The 17,819-nt window shown below is 39.0% G+C and overlaps 1 protein-coding gene across 5 annotated transcripts in view; it reads left to right on the top strand.

Annotated features, from left to right (window-relative positions):
• Positions 1–17,819, top strand: part of LOC129775028 (neurotrimin-like) — a 176,034-nt gene that overhangs the window by 114,628 nt on the left and 43,587 nt on the right. For all 5 annotated transcript variants that reach the window (XM_055779190.1, XM_055779192.1, XM_055779188.1 and 2 more), the window contains exons 6-9: positions 10,901–11,029; positions 11,093–11,230; positions 13,394–13,543; positions 13,745–13,798. In XM_055779190.1, coding sequence (XP_055635165.1) covers positions 10,901–11,029; positions 11,093–11,230; positions 13,394–13,543; positions 13,745–13,798 — 471 coding nt within the window. The remainder of the gene's footprint in view (positions 1–10,900; positions 11,030–11,092; positions 11,231–13,393; positions 13,544–13,744; positions 13,799–17,819) is intronic.

Consider the following 17,819-nt stretch of genomic DNA (forward strand, 5'->3'; position numbering starts at 1 on the left):
GGCATCATAGAGTTTCTTTTCATTCATAATTCAAGGCAAATTTTACTTTTATAAAAAAAAATAGAAGAAAATTATTCCGACGGGATTCGGATTAAATCGCGGTGTTTTACTGCTCATTATTTGAACTGAATCGTATGGCGCATAAATTGACCTGACAAGATTTCACATCACCTGGTGTTGTAGGTGTCAAGACAGAATCTGGTTTCATAGAGATTCAATAATCGACACTACGTTTTTCTGTTTTTCTGTTTTTCTGAGGGTACCCACCCAAATGGTACACGATAAAACTGAGAAACATTATGTATGGTAAGATTCAACAAACTTTGGGTTTCAAAAGATTTCCTGCAGCAACTTGTGGTTGAGATAAATTCAATTTTGTTAACTCAATTTTCTAGTGTCCAGATCCCATGAATGAATGAATTATTTGTTGGGTAAATAAAGTAAACGATGTTGCGATTCAATATCAAAACAAACACAAATAGAATAATTGAATCAATACTGACAGGCCCAATCGGTGAATAATTTCTTCACTTTATTGGAGAGCTGCTTCGATATGATTGAACTGGAAGCATTTCTTCCGTTTCTTGTTGACTTTTCTACTTTGATGTTGATGGAGGGGTCTGGAATGCCGTCTGCTTATCTTGTTTCTCGAAGGAGGGAAAGCTGACGAGCCATTACACGATTGAACGCCTTTTCGCCATCCTGCGGATGTAAAAGACAGCCTACACCAATAGAAGGGATTATTTATTGGGATTATATGAGATATCGTTTTCTGTTTGAGCTTGATGGTTTCATCACACATTTTTGGGATATTATCGAGGATCATTATGCATAACTGATGAAAGTAGACTACATTCCATAGTGGGATTTCGCTTTCTGTAAAAAAAGCTTTTTGTGTTATTTTTCATAGTGGTAGAACTTCCGAGGTCAAAAACTGAATACGCGGATACGCTTGGTTCAGGGCAATGCGAAAAAACACTGAATTGAATCGAAAGTTCCCACTGCAATTTCTGGGATTCGTAAGGAAATTCGGTAATAAGACTATAATTTTCATGCATCGTTCTAAAGTAATCCATGTTCACTGATTGACTCTATACAAATACACATTAATGTACAACTATATTCAAAAGGTAATTATTACCCATTTAGAACTATATGTTATCTTGACACTGACAGGTCTCAAGCATTCAAAATAATTGCAGTATTGTATTTTCGTAGTAGTATGAAATAGTTACCCCTAAAGTGGATGCTGCATTGTAGATACAAGGTGTACCGGTTGCTTTCTTTTTTTGAGACTATGCCCAATATTCTACAACTTTCCTGAAAAAAATATTTTTTTCAAGTATTAGATAATTAGAACATATTATTTGAATCAAATGTTAGTGTCAAAATCACAAAATGTAATCAAATAGTGGCCATTTATAAACGTTTCATTAAACCAGTTTCCTCGAAGTTTGATAACTTCAGAATGCACTGTGAAGAAAAGTATGTTTCATTTTTTTTAGAAATGTTTCATTCGCGTGGGATGAAATGAAAACGTTACAGTGCCAGAATGATGAATATTCCACCACTTGCCACACTGTTCAATTCATATGAGACCCGATTCGGCAGCTGGAACTGTAAGCATGTGTTTCTTTCTCTCGTTTGTCGCTTTGCCACTGTTTTTGTTTGGTATTCGGTGAAAATCGTTCCGCCAGACAATGACTGTTGGTTTTCCACAGACAGAGCTTGTTTGGTTTAGTTCGCTTCAGGTTTGCATCGAATTCTTTTTTTTCCTCCATGGACTCCGACAGCTCCTGCCCAAACATGGAAAATGAAAAATAATTTCGTTTTATGACAACTTTATTTCCTCGATCCAATTTTTGTCTCAATTGGAATTTTATTGTTGGTAGTCTATTGGGTACGTGGTTCATTTTGAGTGGGATCGAAAATTGATTCATTGTTTGCGAATTGGAGTTGTTTAGGTACCAAATCCTTGTTGAATATACGGAAAGTTTGGATTGTTTTTTTTCCTAATTTGAATTCAGTTGTCGCAGGAAAAAGCGCCTAGCGTTTTCAATGCTAATTACTTCCTATGAATGTTTCGGATGATTTTTTATTCGGCTTGGTAATTTCGGGCTCTAAAAGTAGACCCCACATACACTGCAGGATACGTGTGTGTGCACTTGCGCTTAAGAATTCACTCTCATTGTACCTGAGTACCTGTACCTGATCTGAGGTAATTTTGCCAATTTCAATCGGGTATCCCGATTTCTTTACCGTAACATCTGAACATGGTAGTTCCTGCGTCACGCCATTGTCTATAGCCTCAGATCACTTGATTCATTCACACCGACACCCAATCGACGATACTAATAATTATTCGTCATTCCGATTCCGTAGTGGTTGGAAAATGTTGCCATCTAGATAATCACAGTTCATTTTATTCATGAATGTAACCAAAAATTTGGTTCGTTAAGTAAAGACAAATGCAGCTAAGCCAACACAATTTTTTTTAACATGTTGTGAGTAGTTAACATTTCGGTACTCTATGAATTGGAACACTTATTCCAAGAATCATCGTTTTGACACAATAGCTATTCCGAAGTTTGAGTTAAAAAATAACAGAAACGACATATATCATCTGTCAGTATTCCAATTTTTTGAGGTGATACCTACTTGGACAGGATCTGGTCAATAGGCCAGCACACGTACTCAAATCTGTTCTATCCAATCTGAGTAGGATGCATGTTATTCTGTTACAAGCGCCTCATACCACGTGGACAATAGAAGAAATTGCTAGTGGAGGATCATTCATTCCACCGAGTTAGAAAAACTACCTTAAACTGTTAGTATTGTGGTATTAAACATGTTGGACAATATGTTCTTAGGTGCGAGTTTCGTTCCAGGTTCCATTTTTGTTGTGAAAATCTTCTGTTCCTTCACGTGCCGGTGCACGGGTCATACGCTGAGGGCACTAAAAAAATCCATCCCCTTTCGAAATAAAAGTGTTCTAATATTAAAAGTTTTTTCAATCTTTTCGGTATTCCAGTCAATACGTCGTAAAAGTAGGTAATTAGTAGACCATTTTGTCATTTCAGTAGCGTTGATTTATTAAAAAAAAATACTTTTGTTCCTAAATGGGTACTTCTAGGGTATAACAAAAAAATTCACTTGCGTAAATTTGTTTAACGTGTTTTGTTCATTGATGCACCCCTCGGTTTTGATAGCTGGTTATTTACATCTGACACAAACACAGTCTTCGTAGTTATTTAGTCAACATTTGGTGCGTAGTGACGTGTTTTTGACGCTGACGAAGCTTCCGGAAAATGGCTGGAAAGCAAATCTCATCACAGGCCCGAAATTTGATTATGCGTGGTGCGATCCAGCTGATCACTCGGAAGCATCATATGCTCGGTGCTCTCGTGGTCGAGTGGTTAGCGTCACACATTATCATGCCGTGGGTTCGGGTTCGATTCCCGTTCTGGTCGGGAGAATTTTTCGTCAAAGAAATTTTCTCCAACTTGCACTGTGGTCACGCGTATTCTACAGCTTGCCACTCAGAATACATTCAAGGCGTGTTATTCGGCATAGAAATCTCAACTAAGTACTAATAAAAATGACGCAAGTAATACTACGTTGAGACGGCGAAGTTCCTCTAGGAACGTTAGAGCCATTTAAGAAGAAGAAGATATGCTCGGCAGCGTGATCGATTGACCGGGAAAAGCTTGAGCTTGAGCTTGGGTAGACTGTACACTTCATAGTTCCTCTCCGAGATGACCCGAACCAGCGAAATCGCACAAAGAAAACACCGAATGAGTAGCAAATCATTCTCATTGTGCAAGTTTCGGTGAATCGAGCTTTAAATAGTCAATAACGACGCCGGCCTCGTCCTTACAATCACCTGGGGAAGAGAAGGAATGTTAGTATGATATTCGCTGCCCGAAGGCGTGAAGGGTTCCCTAGTTCCCTAGCAGTTATCAAGGAAGAGATAGTTGTTAGTGGGAGGAGGTAAGAATCAAAATTCACTGTGGTGAGTGACGTGATTAGGAGTTTCTTTCTGTTTCTTTCTTTGCATAATAACCATGAATACTTTTTCGGACATGCTACTATTCGCTGGCGGAGTTCGTAATCAATCTGGACCTTTCCAATCGCACCATTCGACGTCGTTCGGTGGAACGGGATCTGAAGAGCTGCTTCGCCAGAAAGCGACTGATGACCAGTAACACCAACAAAAAATGACTTCAGTTTGCGAGGGATCGTGTCAACAAGCCGTTAGAGTTCTAAAAGTGCGTTATTTGGTCGGACAAGTCCAAGCTCGAGCTGTTTAATAAGAAAAGGCAACTCCGAGTGTGGTGGAAGAGCGACGAGAGCCACCAGGACTGGCATCTTCAACTGACTATGATGTACGATGGTGGAAGCATTGGGGCTGGGGTGGAAAACTTAGCGCTGGTTAACGATATCATGACTGCCGATGGTTACATCGACACTTTGTGCGAGAACCTGAATGAATCTATGCTGAAAATGGCACTACACCTTCCAGCAAGATAAGAACCCGGAGCATATTGTGTAGAAAACAGCAGCATTCTTCGGATCGGCCCGGAACAAAACAATGGTGTGGACACCCCAAAGCACCGACTTGAATCCTATTGAGAATTTATGGGTGATTTTGGACAACAAGGTGAACGAATCTGACGTTACGATCAAGCAAAACTATTTTGAGGGTCATATGGACTATTAGATATATTGTATTTTTTTAAAATAAACCATGATGGATGTTTTTTGTGTCATACCATAAAAGTGCTCATTTAGGTAAAAAAAACATTTTTTGTTTTTGCAAAAAAATAAATCAACGATACTGAAATGGTCTAGTAATTACCTACTTTTACGTAGTATCGGCTGGAATACCGAAAAGTTTGGGGGAATACTTTGAATAGTGGAACACTTTGATTTAGAATGGGGTGGATTTTTTTGCGCCCATCACTGTATCTCTGAAGGAGGGTTTCTGCAGCGATGCTCTTCTTCAATGAAATGTGGGAATTTTTGGAATACTATCCTAAGGGATGGCCCGGGAAGTTCGTGCCGCCACTAATGATAATATGATAATTTAACCGAGACGTCGATCAAGAATAATTCTTGGTACATGACAAGTGAATTGAAAGATTCACTACATATATCAAAAACCACCATCTCTGAGCAACTAATGAAGCTTGGTTACATACATCGTTACGGCGTATGAGTTCCACATTATTTGACCAGAATAAATCTCATGGATCGCATTTTATTTGCGACCTGCTCTATAAACGAAACAAAAAATCGCCATTTTTGTTGTAAATTATGACGGATGATTAAAAGTCAAATAGTTTACCAGGGGTCGCACAGTGGGGAATCACTGGATGTTTCATCGATCGAAAAAGGTAGTAATCGAACGGAGCAATGTCTTGAGAATACGGCGGGTAGCATGGGACCTTCCATTTCAGCGTTTCCAAGTATGTTTTGACCGGTTTCAAGACATGCGGCAATGCATTGTCGTGCTGCAAAATAACTTAATCGTGTCTTTGCTCGTATTGTGGTCGTTTTTCTTTCAGTGCACGGCTCAAATGCATCAATTATCGTCGGTAGAGGTCCCCCTTAATGGTTTCATTTGGTTTTAGCAGCTCATAGTACACCACAAACAGCTGGTCCCACCAAATAGTCAGCATAACCTTCTGGTCGTGAATATTCCGTGCGGCCGTCGATGTTGATGCATGACCGGGGTATCCATACGTTGGCCGACGTTTAGGATTGTCGTAATGAACCCACTTTTCATTGCCAGTAACGATTCGATTTGGGGGGTTTTTGTTCGAAGTGTATGCCGTTGGAACAGTTGTTCGCACGTGGAAAAACGGCGTTCGACGTCTCATGGCTTCAATTCATACGGCCTGTCCTATCTTCGTTCGGATATTGTTTGCTGAGCGACTCCAAGTGTATCTACAAGTTCTTGTTACGATGTAAAGGATCTTGTTGGAGTAAAGCCTCCAATTCTTCCTCTTCAAACTTTTTTGGCTGTCCGGAACGTTCTTCGTCTTCCAAGTCAAAATTACCATATTTAAACCGTGCAATCCACTTCTGACACTTTCGCTCAGTTGGAGCATGGTCACCATAAATTTCACCAAATTCGATGACTGGCAAAAAACTATGTTGTTTACGCTTCAACTTTTTGACATATACTGAAAGAGACGCGCAACGAATATCTAGAAATTTGATCCACTGGAATAATAATCAAGTTACGCCATCTGTTATAAATCCGAAGAAACTTACCGGTACACCTAATAAAATATGATTATATTAGGCCCGACAAAAAATAATGAAAAAACAAATTCTTGTAGAAAACCAGCTTGAGAGTTTTGTTGCCGCAGTTTGCCACAGTTGTGACTACATACAAAATTTAGATAAAAACAAAAGGGAGGCGATCTGGCGTAGTGGTAACATCTATGCCTCTCACGCTAAAGGTCACGAGTTCAATTCTCGCTCCCGGCATTCTTCCAAAAATGGAAACAAAAAGTGACGAACCAGCCAAATGAGTTGAAAGTCACTATAATACAGACAAAAAAAGAAGATAAAAACATAAGCTTTCAAATGAACACTGTCCGCTGTAGCGCGGAACTGCGCAAATTGTCGTTTTAGTGAGAAAAGCGATAGCATTTTTTTACTATATTTTTTAATATTGAAATTTTATCTAGGATTTTATTGGATCAAAACAATAATAATTCATTGATGAAAAAATTCGTATCACAGTGAACTGTAGAGGATCATCACATCACAATATCACAAAATTTATCATTGAAAATTTACAAAAAAGAAAATGAGTTTAAACCCTTCGAGATAATGATGGAAGACAGTAAAGAGCGTCAATTCCTTAACAAATACAACTTTTATGTAACGCAGCTATGCTTGTAAAGTTACACTATCGGAGTTTAACACGGTCGGATACGTTTCATATCGGCTGGGATTCAAGCGCTGGCGAAAAACTGGGTTCGAAACACATGCCATGCCACCAAAAAAAATCAGGTAAGAAAAAAATCGGTATTTCAGCCCAGCAATACCAATCAATGGAATTTTCACATTTAGGAAAGATTACTGTATCGACACAGCAAAGCGTTACGTTTATCTGTACTCTTGATACTATATGACTAGTGACCAATAAAATCAATATCTGTATATATAAAAATGGATTTCTCTCTGTCTGTTTGGCTGTCTGATTCTTATGGACTCGGAAACTGCTGCCGATCGACATGAAAATTGGTATGTAGGAGTTTATGTATGAGGTATGAGGTTCTAGGGATCGATAAAAGTTTCTATGGTGGTTTTAAACTCGAGAACTCGAGAACTAATCAAGCAAATCGAGCCCAACTTGGCATGTGGAGGTTTTAGGGGGCACGAAACGTTTCTACGGTGGTTAGATACCCTTTCCCTTTTCTCTAAGTGGGAGGGCTGCCATACAAATGAAACACAAATTTCTGCATAACTCAAGAACTAATTAAGCAAAAAGAAGCAAATTTGGGATGTAAGGGTTTTTGGGTACGAGAAATATCTATATGATAGTATGACACCCCTACCTCCTCTGGAATGGAGAGGGGGTCCCATAAAAATAATACACATACTTCAACCAAGCATATTCCAACCAAATATGACAATTGAAAATTTTCGGAAAATTCAATTTTCATATGTGATAGTTAGAGTGACAAGCTTTGTTAGTCCATTTGATGTTTGCGCCAAAGAGATTGAACTTTGTTCGAAAGAGCTGATTAGGTAGATGAGAGGGTCAATCAATAAACGGTTCTGCGATTGGACCCATGAACGTGCGCATAGCAAGAAAACGTGAATGTGATAACAAAAAATGAATTTTGGGCGCGACGAAGTATGCCTTTTCAGCTATTAACATATAAAAATAATGATCGAAGGCGCTCGAGAAGAGTACTAAAATTATTATAATTTTTTTTCCAATTCATTTATTTGTAAGGCTCAATCGGAATTATTTTTACTTGAAAAAGCAGTGATATATAACTTTGTTAAATCATATGCAGAAAATGTATAACTTGTGAAATTATGAAAGATGAACAATATTTATTTATTTTTATGTAATCTTCAGATAAGTGTTTGCTAAACAATATGGTTAAATGTATTGTTTTCATCTAATAGTATAATTCATATAATGCTATAATTCGTATGATATATTTCGAAACAGTCCCCAAAATTCAGTTCAGGTGTTTGCATGTATCACAAAAATAATGAGTTTGGCGTCTTCCGCCTTTTATTCCGTTAACCCTTGCCTCAAGCATAGATGACAACCCCACAAAAAAAGTCTAGCGGGTTCAAATCGCATGATCTGGACGGCCAATTGGCATCACCAAAACGCGAAATTATGCGTCCCTCAAATTTCGTTCGCAATATTGCCATGTTCGGTCGTGTTGTGTGGCACGTGGCGCCGTCCTGCTGAAACCACATGTCATCCGTATCCATATCTTCAATTTGTGGCAAAAAAAAATCGGTTAACATGCGGCCATAGCGCTCACCATTCACAGTTACCGTCTCGCCGTCCTCATTTTCGAAGAAATACGGCCCGATGACTCCAACAGACCATAATGCGCACCAAACAGTGACTTTTGGCGGATGCAATGGCCTCTCAACAATCACGTGTGGATTTTCTGAGCCCCATATACGGAAATTTTGAGTGTTCACATAGCCACCGAGCTCGAAATGTGCCTCATCACTGAAGAAAATTTGATGCGAAAATTCAGCATTTTGCTGCTGTTGTTCGTTCACCCAATCGACGTATGCCCGACGCATTCCATGGTCACCACGCTCTAATTTTTGTACCAGTTGGACTTTATATGGATGTAGGTGCAAGTCCAAATGCAAAATTCGCCACAATGATGTGTTTGACAAGCACGCCGTGATGTGTTTGACGAGCACGCCGTGGAATCGAAACATTCGGGTCATCCTCCACACTGGCAGCAACAGCAGCAATATTTTCGGCCGAACTCACATTACGATGATGCACAGGTATCACAATATCCGCTACGGATCCAGTTTGTCCGAAGTTACGCACTACATTAGCGATTGTGTGCTCTGTAGGCCGTCCATGACGACCAAAATCCGTCCGAAATGCTCGAAAAACTTTTGCCGGTTTTTCATCATTTTTATAGTATAATTTAACAAAATTAACAAGTTGTGCGATGCTAAAACGATCCATATTGTAAAATGGCAGACATTCAACTAACGATATGACGCTTTGGTTGACAGCTATGTCAAACGGTTGTCAGCGCAGGGCTGTATACTTTCGGAAGCCCGAAATGGAAAACCCTGTATATTGTTGCAAAAAGTACAAGATAAGTATACTTCATTGCTGTGGTGGCTAAGAGCAGACAAACGACCGTAAAGGATTAAAAATGCCCAAAAATATTTCACTTGTAAAAATAGTCATAATGGAATGAAATAGTCAATAGAATACTACACGAAAACCTGTTTTTGTGCGGTTGCTTTTTGTGGGATTCCTCGACTGTCCAGGCGCGATATTATTATTTGTGTGGTTAGTTTGTGTGATTCAAGATCCGATATCATAATAAAATCGCACATAAAGAGTCGCTCAAACGAGGAATTACGCGAAAAGGGACAGCACGAAAACAGGTTTGCCTGCGATCATACTTATTTTGAAAAGGAGAAAAGTGATTGTAAAAAGCTTCCAGTGAAGTAATGTTTCTATTGAAGAAAGCAATTATTGAATCAGGTAAAGGAGACGATGAATCTGATGACAGTTATAGAGAAGATAAAGATAATGCTGGGGATCGCCCATAGACTACATAGACTACTTAATTGATGGCCTCAGATAAAAAATGAAAGCCCGATTCGTGTTCCGCATCTCGAAGTTATGTAAAACCATGTTTTTTGCATTTACCGACACTGTTTTGCTTGACCTGTCTTTGTATGGAGTCCCACCCCACTGTCGGTCGGTTTCCCAGGGGTCGACATGAACGAAAAAACAATTCTTTTTTCCCAATTCATTTATTTGTAAGACTCAATCGCATAAGCTTTGCGGAGTCGCTAACTCAAGATTTGTTCATACAAAATTTCAACTTAAATCTATGTTTAGTAGGTTTCGACCGATTACTCGCGGTTTACTCGAAGTTAGAGGGGCAACAATGTTAGTGGGACGATGTCGGAACCTCAATCGTGAAGTCCAGCAGCATTATGTATTTTCTAATATTTCACGAATATGACTGCAATTATATTGAAGGGGTTATATATCGAGAACGGTTAGTCCTAGAATAAAACGTTATTTATAGTTTTTCACGTAGAATCGCATGTAGATTTCTTATCTTACTTATTTTAAATGGTTACCGTTTCATAAATTATTTAGATTTCTTTTTTTTCTAAAATTCATATCTCCATTTTGGCGAGATAACTACGGTACCACTGTACGTCAAACTTTGTTAAATTGGAGGAGGTTTTCAATGATATACAAAAAATATCGAAGGAGAGATGTTTTGAGATATAAAGGTTTTTATATTAAATTCAATTTTTGAGTAAGATTTTTTAACAGTACATTTGAAATGTATTTTTTTAAATAATTCATTTATTTTCCAACGACTTTGTTAACCGTCATATTTTAATTGACATCTGGATTTGGAGTTACGTTTTTCTGAGAGATGAATGATTTTGAATACACCCTTTTAAAAAATCAGTCGTAATTTTATTTGGTCATATAACAAAAAAAAACTGTGATTTTAGGTAGCTTCCATCATGCGGTGTTGCAACAAAATCGAAGAGGGCTGGGTCAGTGGCAGGATGATTTAGGGTGGAATTGCTCTTATACAGAATCATGCTGATATTTTGGGGATATTCTAATACAAAGCATTTTTATGCATTTTTTTCTCGCCAGTTCTATCAGTCGAGGGACCGACGCTGAGCATTCCTAAAGTAAACCGATTGCACATGGGAGCATATTTATGCATTGCATCGAATGGAGTGCCACCATCAGTTAGCAAGCGGGTTATGCTGATCGTTCACTGTGAGTGTCATTGCATCTTCAATAATTGAGAGTGACTTAATTTGATTTCTATACTTCCTGCAGTTCCTCCCATGATATGGGTGCCGAACCAATTAGTAGGAGCCGTCGAGGGCCAACGAATGACGCTCGAGTGTCACTCGGAGGCTTATCCTAAGTCAATCAATTATTGGACTCGCGAAAAGGGGGATATCGTCCCACAAGGTGAGTGTGAATTTTCAATACTAGAATAATTTTCCTATTAGCTTTCGATTATCATTGAGAAAAAACAACAGTCTCCAGGTGGCACGGTGATTCTAACACGTGATTCTACTGAAAATCATCTCCAATTTGCATTATCAAACGAACGCACGTTGGTATCCTATTTCCAATCTTATTCACAAATGTATCCAGTCCTATTTGCTACTTTCGTGTTGTGTGTCTCCGCTGGAAACAGTAACATCATAATTTTCTCATATCACGTTTTGCTGATTAGATCGACGTTACGTGCTACCTAAGAAAAATAGGAAGGAAGAAGTGTGCCAAAATAAACCCAAATGAAAGCAAACAAACACCTAATACACACATACCCACACACACCCCCACACTTTCACTTTTACGTTTGGCTTTTTCGAGATCTAAATGAATCTGAATTGAACCAACTAAACTATTCGGGAGGGAGAAAACAAGGAATAAGGTCGGCCTGTTTCAAAAAGTTCAAGTTCAGGTGGTAAGCATGTTTCCAGACCTGCTAAGCGTGAGAGCAATGCTTGCGGATGCCGAAGAAGTGAAGTGTGACCCGCGTTGATGTGGGGGCAAAGAGGGGTTATCACCTTTCCACCTTTTACCTTCATAAGCACATGTACGCAGAAAGGAAGCAACGTGTTATGTCGTTTGAGTGTGATGTTTTCGCCAGATATGATGGCACGTCTGAGATCGCGAGACGACAGAACGAGAGGGGCGTGAAAGTGATACCATAAGCTGAAAACTGCATGCTCATAGCAAACTTAAGGGATTTGTAATAGTTTTAGTATCTCACGTTGAAAACTTTTTTTGAAATTTTGTGTCTCTAAGTTAGTAAACATTTCAAAGCGTGTCTTCACATAAAAGTGTGTTGAGAACAAATCGGCGAATATGAGACCAAATTATTTCAAATTATTCCAGATTATGATTGTTTGCAAAGCTATGTAAATTGTATGGCTCGAAAATTGCATATAACAAACAAATAGTGTATGTCTATTGAGTAAACAAATTATTTAACTTGATCGATTAGCAAAGTTCAACGTCGATTTATTGCGGTGCGATGCGTAGAACACTCGAGTCAAAGTGGTTGAGTTTTCATGCTGTAATGGAAAATCATGCTTATAGATTTATGCGAGACACGGAGTCGGATTCCAAAACACTCAGTTCGAGGGCTAGCTTTACGGGGTGGAATGTTTTCTTCCACGGGTATCGAACTGATAAGCCAAATTTATGTATCTTTCCCCCTCTCGACAGAGATTGCCTCATATGGATACACGAAAGGCGAAAACCGAGTTGGAGCAATTTGGTAGGGTGCCAAGTCAAGAAAATATAATATCTTAATTGACCTGAAATTAGGTTAATTTAATTACGTTTCTCTTTGTCAAGGTTGTGAACATTTGCGAACTTTGAATCGTGGCGGGAATCCGTTTTTCCGCGCGTGATTCGACAAATGTCTTCGTGGATGTGTGAATCACTTTCTATAATGAGGTCATTTGCTTGTGCGGGAGCAGATGATTTCCCAACGAAAATCTCTGTAAAAATTCTTCAGGAGCTTTCCTCGGTCCGGAATGATCCAATTTAAATTCTTCTAGCATCGTCGAGGCTTGTGGTTTTTAAGGATGAACATCCCCAATTTGCATTCGGATTTATATGACTGGTTTTATTTCTGTTCGCATGGTTGTCACACAGTTTTGTCTGTTTCGCTAGATTTGTGCGATCTGCTTTGGAGTCTTTTATTGTGACGTTATGCTGAATATTGGCTTATTTTGTCATATGTTAATATCTAGAAAATTGTTACATCGTTATGTTATACGATAATATGACAGAAATTTATTGAAAAAAATCATTACTCATCAAATAAACACCTGATTTTGATCAGCACCGCATGTCAGCACATGAAAGTATTCTGCGATATCTTCTACTAACCACCTCATCCGTATGCGATTTCCCATTCAGTGGGAAAATCACACCACTGCGATTATGCAAATTTAACAAATTTTGCTTCCACTTACTTTTCGTTCTCCGCATTCTTTTCTTCTATTAGATATCATTTCTAAACCGTTCTCCTCTATTCTTTCTAATTTGACGCCGTCTTCTTCATCTGGATGCTATGGGACCGGAAACGGATACGCTCGGATATTGCAGGTGGCAAATACGAACCGGTTCTTATAGACAACGCATACAAAGTGGTGATGAAGCTGAGCATCAAGGTTGTGAGCCAGGCGGATTTCGGAGCCTACAAGTGTATCGCTAAAAATTCCCTGGGGGAAACCGATGGCACTATCAAACTCTACAGTAAGGATTGCTTTCCGATGTCTAATCGAGACACCCTTTTCTTTTGTGATTTTTCCTTTCGTTTTCTAATTTGCCCCCAGGTGCCTCAATGGAAGAAACAAGCCGTAAATGCTCGAATGCGTGTTTCTTTCACACTCCCGCAGTGTTGTTTTTCGCTCGGTATGTTCGATTTTATAGTAATCAGTGTTTTCTTCGTTTCAGAACTACCAAAAAGTGCCATCAACTCGGTTGACTCGTATGAGGGGCGAAGAAAAAGTAAGTAGGATATGCTCCCAATATCATTGGATTCATAACGAAAAAATGGTTGCTCTATTTGTTCCCTTTTCAAATATTCGAATTGATTTGCAATGTTCTGATAGTTGCGAATGGTGCTGAGACTCAAACTGAATTGTTGAAATCCTTTAGAATTTACTACCTATTTGTCTGAACTGGCTCCATTGGGATTATCTGAAAAGTTGAAATAGTGTTTCTTGGGGAGATTTTCCATTTTCTTTAATGCTCAATATTTACTTTATCTAAATGTCTTTTTTATCTGGCACTTATCTGGAATGTACGGGCAATCAAAATCAATAAAATTGTCTTCGATTGCAAAATTTCAATTACGAACAACACATTGTAATGCTAACCTCGAATCAACCGCGAGTAATCGGTTACATATAACTAACATAGTCATTAAGCAAAATTGTCAAAAAATTGAACTCCCGGGCGCGTCAGGCTAACTCCAAATGAGCCTAAATAAACATATACAGCCATTCCATGTCAAACCGATATAGTGGTTCTCAGATTTCCGTGAGAAGTGGAAATTTTGTTCTTTGTCGCAAGCCATTAGACCCGATTTTTTTTTTAGGCTGACCATTTTTCTTTAAGGGCGATCCGAAATATCGAAATATCCTTTTTCCCCTTTTTCCAAAAATGACATTTTTTAAAAATTCATAACTTGTGAACTACTGAACCGATTTAAATGGTCGACATATCAAATTAAAGCTTATAAGCTAGTCATTCTTGGAAAAATGCTACGCTTGCAACAATTTCACGTTTTGGTTTTTTTTCCAAAATATATATTTTTATCAAGGCTCATATGGCGTTAGCCTGACGGGCCGGAGTTCAATATTTTGACAGTTTTTCTTATGATCTATGTTAGTAATATGTAACCGATTACTCGCGGTCGGCTCGAGGTTAGCATTACAATGTGTTGTTCGTAATTGAAATTTTGCAATCGAAGACAATTTTATTGATTTTGATTGCCCGTACATTCCAGATAAGTGCCAGATAAAAAAGACATTTAGATAAAGTAAATATTGAGCATTAAATAAAATGGAAAATTCGCCCAAAACACTCAATAGATGTCTTATTCTTGTTAGGAAATAAGATGAGCGTTTATCAACTTTCATTGAGCGGATTGCCTCTATTGAGCTGAGACTGTCTGAAAAAATAAAATAATGGTCGATGGGCAGTGTTTCAATGATCCCTAGAGCATAGTATATCGCACCCATTTCTGCGACATACACGGAACAAGGATCTTTGAGTTTGAAACAGTTTACGCTCAGATCTCATGCGAGACGGACGCTTATCAGCTAACTCTCTTCTGATTAATAAACAATACATTCATTGTGCGATATAATTCAACACGCGACTTCTCCCGGATAACATAACCTCATCTGTAGTTGAAAGGAAACATTTTGGAAATGGATAAGGCAATCGTCCGCCAAAACACGGTGAAGTTACATTTTGGCTCCAAAAGTTTTAATCCGTCGAACCAGGAAATGTTTAGCTTCTTCCGTAAGCAAGGATGGGACAGTGAAATGCTATCTGCGATGTACAGAGAGGACTACAGCATTATGGTGAAGTTTCAGTCAGAGCGGATCACGAAACGTGTTCTGATGGAACTAGGACCAGTCGTCACGTTCGAGTACGAGAATGGAACAACGCTTCAAGTTGCTGTTTCGGCGGCGGGCGGAACGTTCAAGTACATCCGGGTTTTCGGATTGCCACCAGAAGTGGAGGATAAACACATCGCGGCTGTCTTTGAAAAATACAGAACCATTCAGCAGATGATTAGAGAACGCTTCCATGCGAATAGCGGATTTCCAATATGGACTGGAGTACGCGGTATCCATTTGGAAGTAAAGGAAGAAATACCTGCGCAGGTGTTCATTCAGCACATCAAGGCAAGGGTGTACTACGACGGATTGCAGAACAAATGCTTCTCTTGCGGCTCGACAGAACATCTGAAAGTAGATTGTCCGAAACGTCCTTCGGTAAACGATCGCTTGGGATCAAATGCGAACAACAAGGGATCGAATGGCAATGACAGCATCAGCGGAAATGGCAGCGGCGGCGGAAGTAGTTCGTGCCTCGTCAATGACGTGGCAAACCGTCAGTCTATAATCCGACCGGAAGAGTTCCCGAATCTTCCTGGCCAAAGCAATGGCGACATGGAAGTCGATAATATTCAGAAAAACGAGGAAAATGGAGCGGGGTGGCAGGTGATCAAATCAAAGGAGCAGTTGAAACGGACAAGAAATCAAACTGGGCAAACAGCCGACCCAGCTGGTTCAGGACAAACGGGAGCGAAGAAAATCTTCGCTATTCCAAGAGAACCCATTCTGGCACAAATTCAGCAAAGGCGATCCCGTTCAGCAACTCCCCGGAAAACCGCGACAACATGCAGTGATCAGCAGACTTCCCCTACATCGATAGCCAAGGATGAGTGAACACGTGGTGACAAATGAGGTTGAAGCTGATGTCGAATTATAAGAATAGTCTTAACACGAAGCCGAACATTGTCAATGAACTGGACCCGAAGCCGAACAAAATAGATCAGATCTTGAAAATGAATGAACCAGCACCGTAACCGAGCAAAGCAGGAGAGCGCGAGCAGATGATGAATTAGATGTAGGCATTAGTAACCAGGTACGTTATATATCCCGATAATTTGACACTGGCTTGGAGTAAAACTTTTGACCAGTGGATCGAGCAGTGATAATCTGTTAAGAATAATGAGAGGCTCCGCTGCATTGTTGGAAAAAAATGAACTACGTCCTTAAAATAGCTACAATTAACTTGAATAGCACTACGACGACAATTAACCAGAACTTATTGAGAGATTTCATATGGAATCATGATATCGATCTAGTGTTTGTTCAAGAGCTTTGTTATGAAAATCTTTCCTTTATTCCGTCTCATCACTCTATTGTAAATATGAATGAGCTGGGTATGGGTACCGGTATTCTATTGAGGAAATTGTTTGAGTTTAAGAATGTGGTGCTTGATCCGAATGGTCGAATATCTTCTATTGTCGTGAACAATATCAATTATGTGAATGTATACGCCTTTTCGGGAACAAACAAAAAGAAAGAGAGAGACGATTTGTTCTTAAATAATTTAACGGTTCATTTGAGTAAATCAGAGATTGAATATTCAGTACTTGGAGGTGATTTCAATTGCATATTGAACTCGTTCGACTGCACGGGATTAGTAAAAAATTTCTCTACTGGCCTGAAAAGGCTAGTTGATTCATTTCACTGGAAGGACGTTTTGCTTGAACTAAAAAAGAATGAGTTCTCGTTCTTCCGATCAGGTGTCGCGTCGCGACTGGACCGTTTTTATGGGCCCTCTAATTTTGTAAAAATGGTGATGAATGCAGAAACGATTCCAGTTCCTTTTTCAGATCACTGTGCGATCGTTTTGAAGGTAAAAATTAATCCGGAGTCTTTCTCACGGAGAGGAAGGGGGTATTGGAAAATAAACTCTACTATTTTAGAGAATGATTCAATAGCTGACAAATTTGCATCTACTTATTCAAATGTACGTAGTAGACTTTTATACACAACAGACAAAAATGCGTGGTGGAACTTAGTTATGAAAAGTAAATGTAAACAATTTTACAAAAGCGAAAGTTGGTCGAATAACCGAAGAATTTCAAATTCCAAAATCTATTTTCATGAGATTTTGAGAAATTTACATAGAAGAAGATGCTCCGGAGAAGATGTAAATAGTGATATCAGCTTAGTAAAATCGCGTCTAATTGAAATAGAGAACGACAGGTTGAAACATCACTGCCGCAAATTTGACAATTTTTCGCTTATGCAAGGAGAATTATCAAATGTTTTCCAAGTATCTGCTCAACTACAAAGAAATAGTCAGAGCAATAATTTAAAACTAAAGGAAGGCAACGTGATAACTGGTGATCCCACTCGGCTTAAAATAATAATTCATGATTATTATTCAAAACAGTTTCAACAAGTTTCGGACAATAATCCCTCAAATCATTCAA

The sequence above is a fragment of the Toxorhynchites rutilus genome, chromosome 3, assembly GCF_029784135.1.
Source record: "Toxorhynchites rutilus septentrionalis strain SRP chromosome 3, ASM2978413v1, whole genome shotgun sequence".
Taxonomy (NCBI): Eukaryota; Metazoa; Arthropoda; class Insecta; order Diptera; family Culicidae; genus Toxorhynchites; species Toxorhynchites rutilus.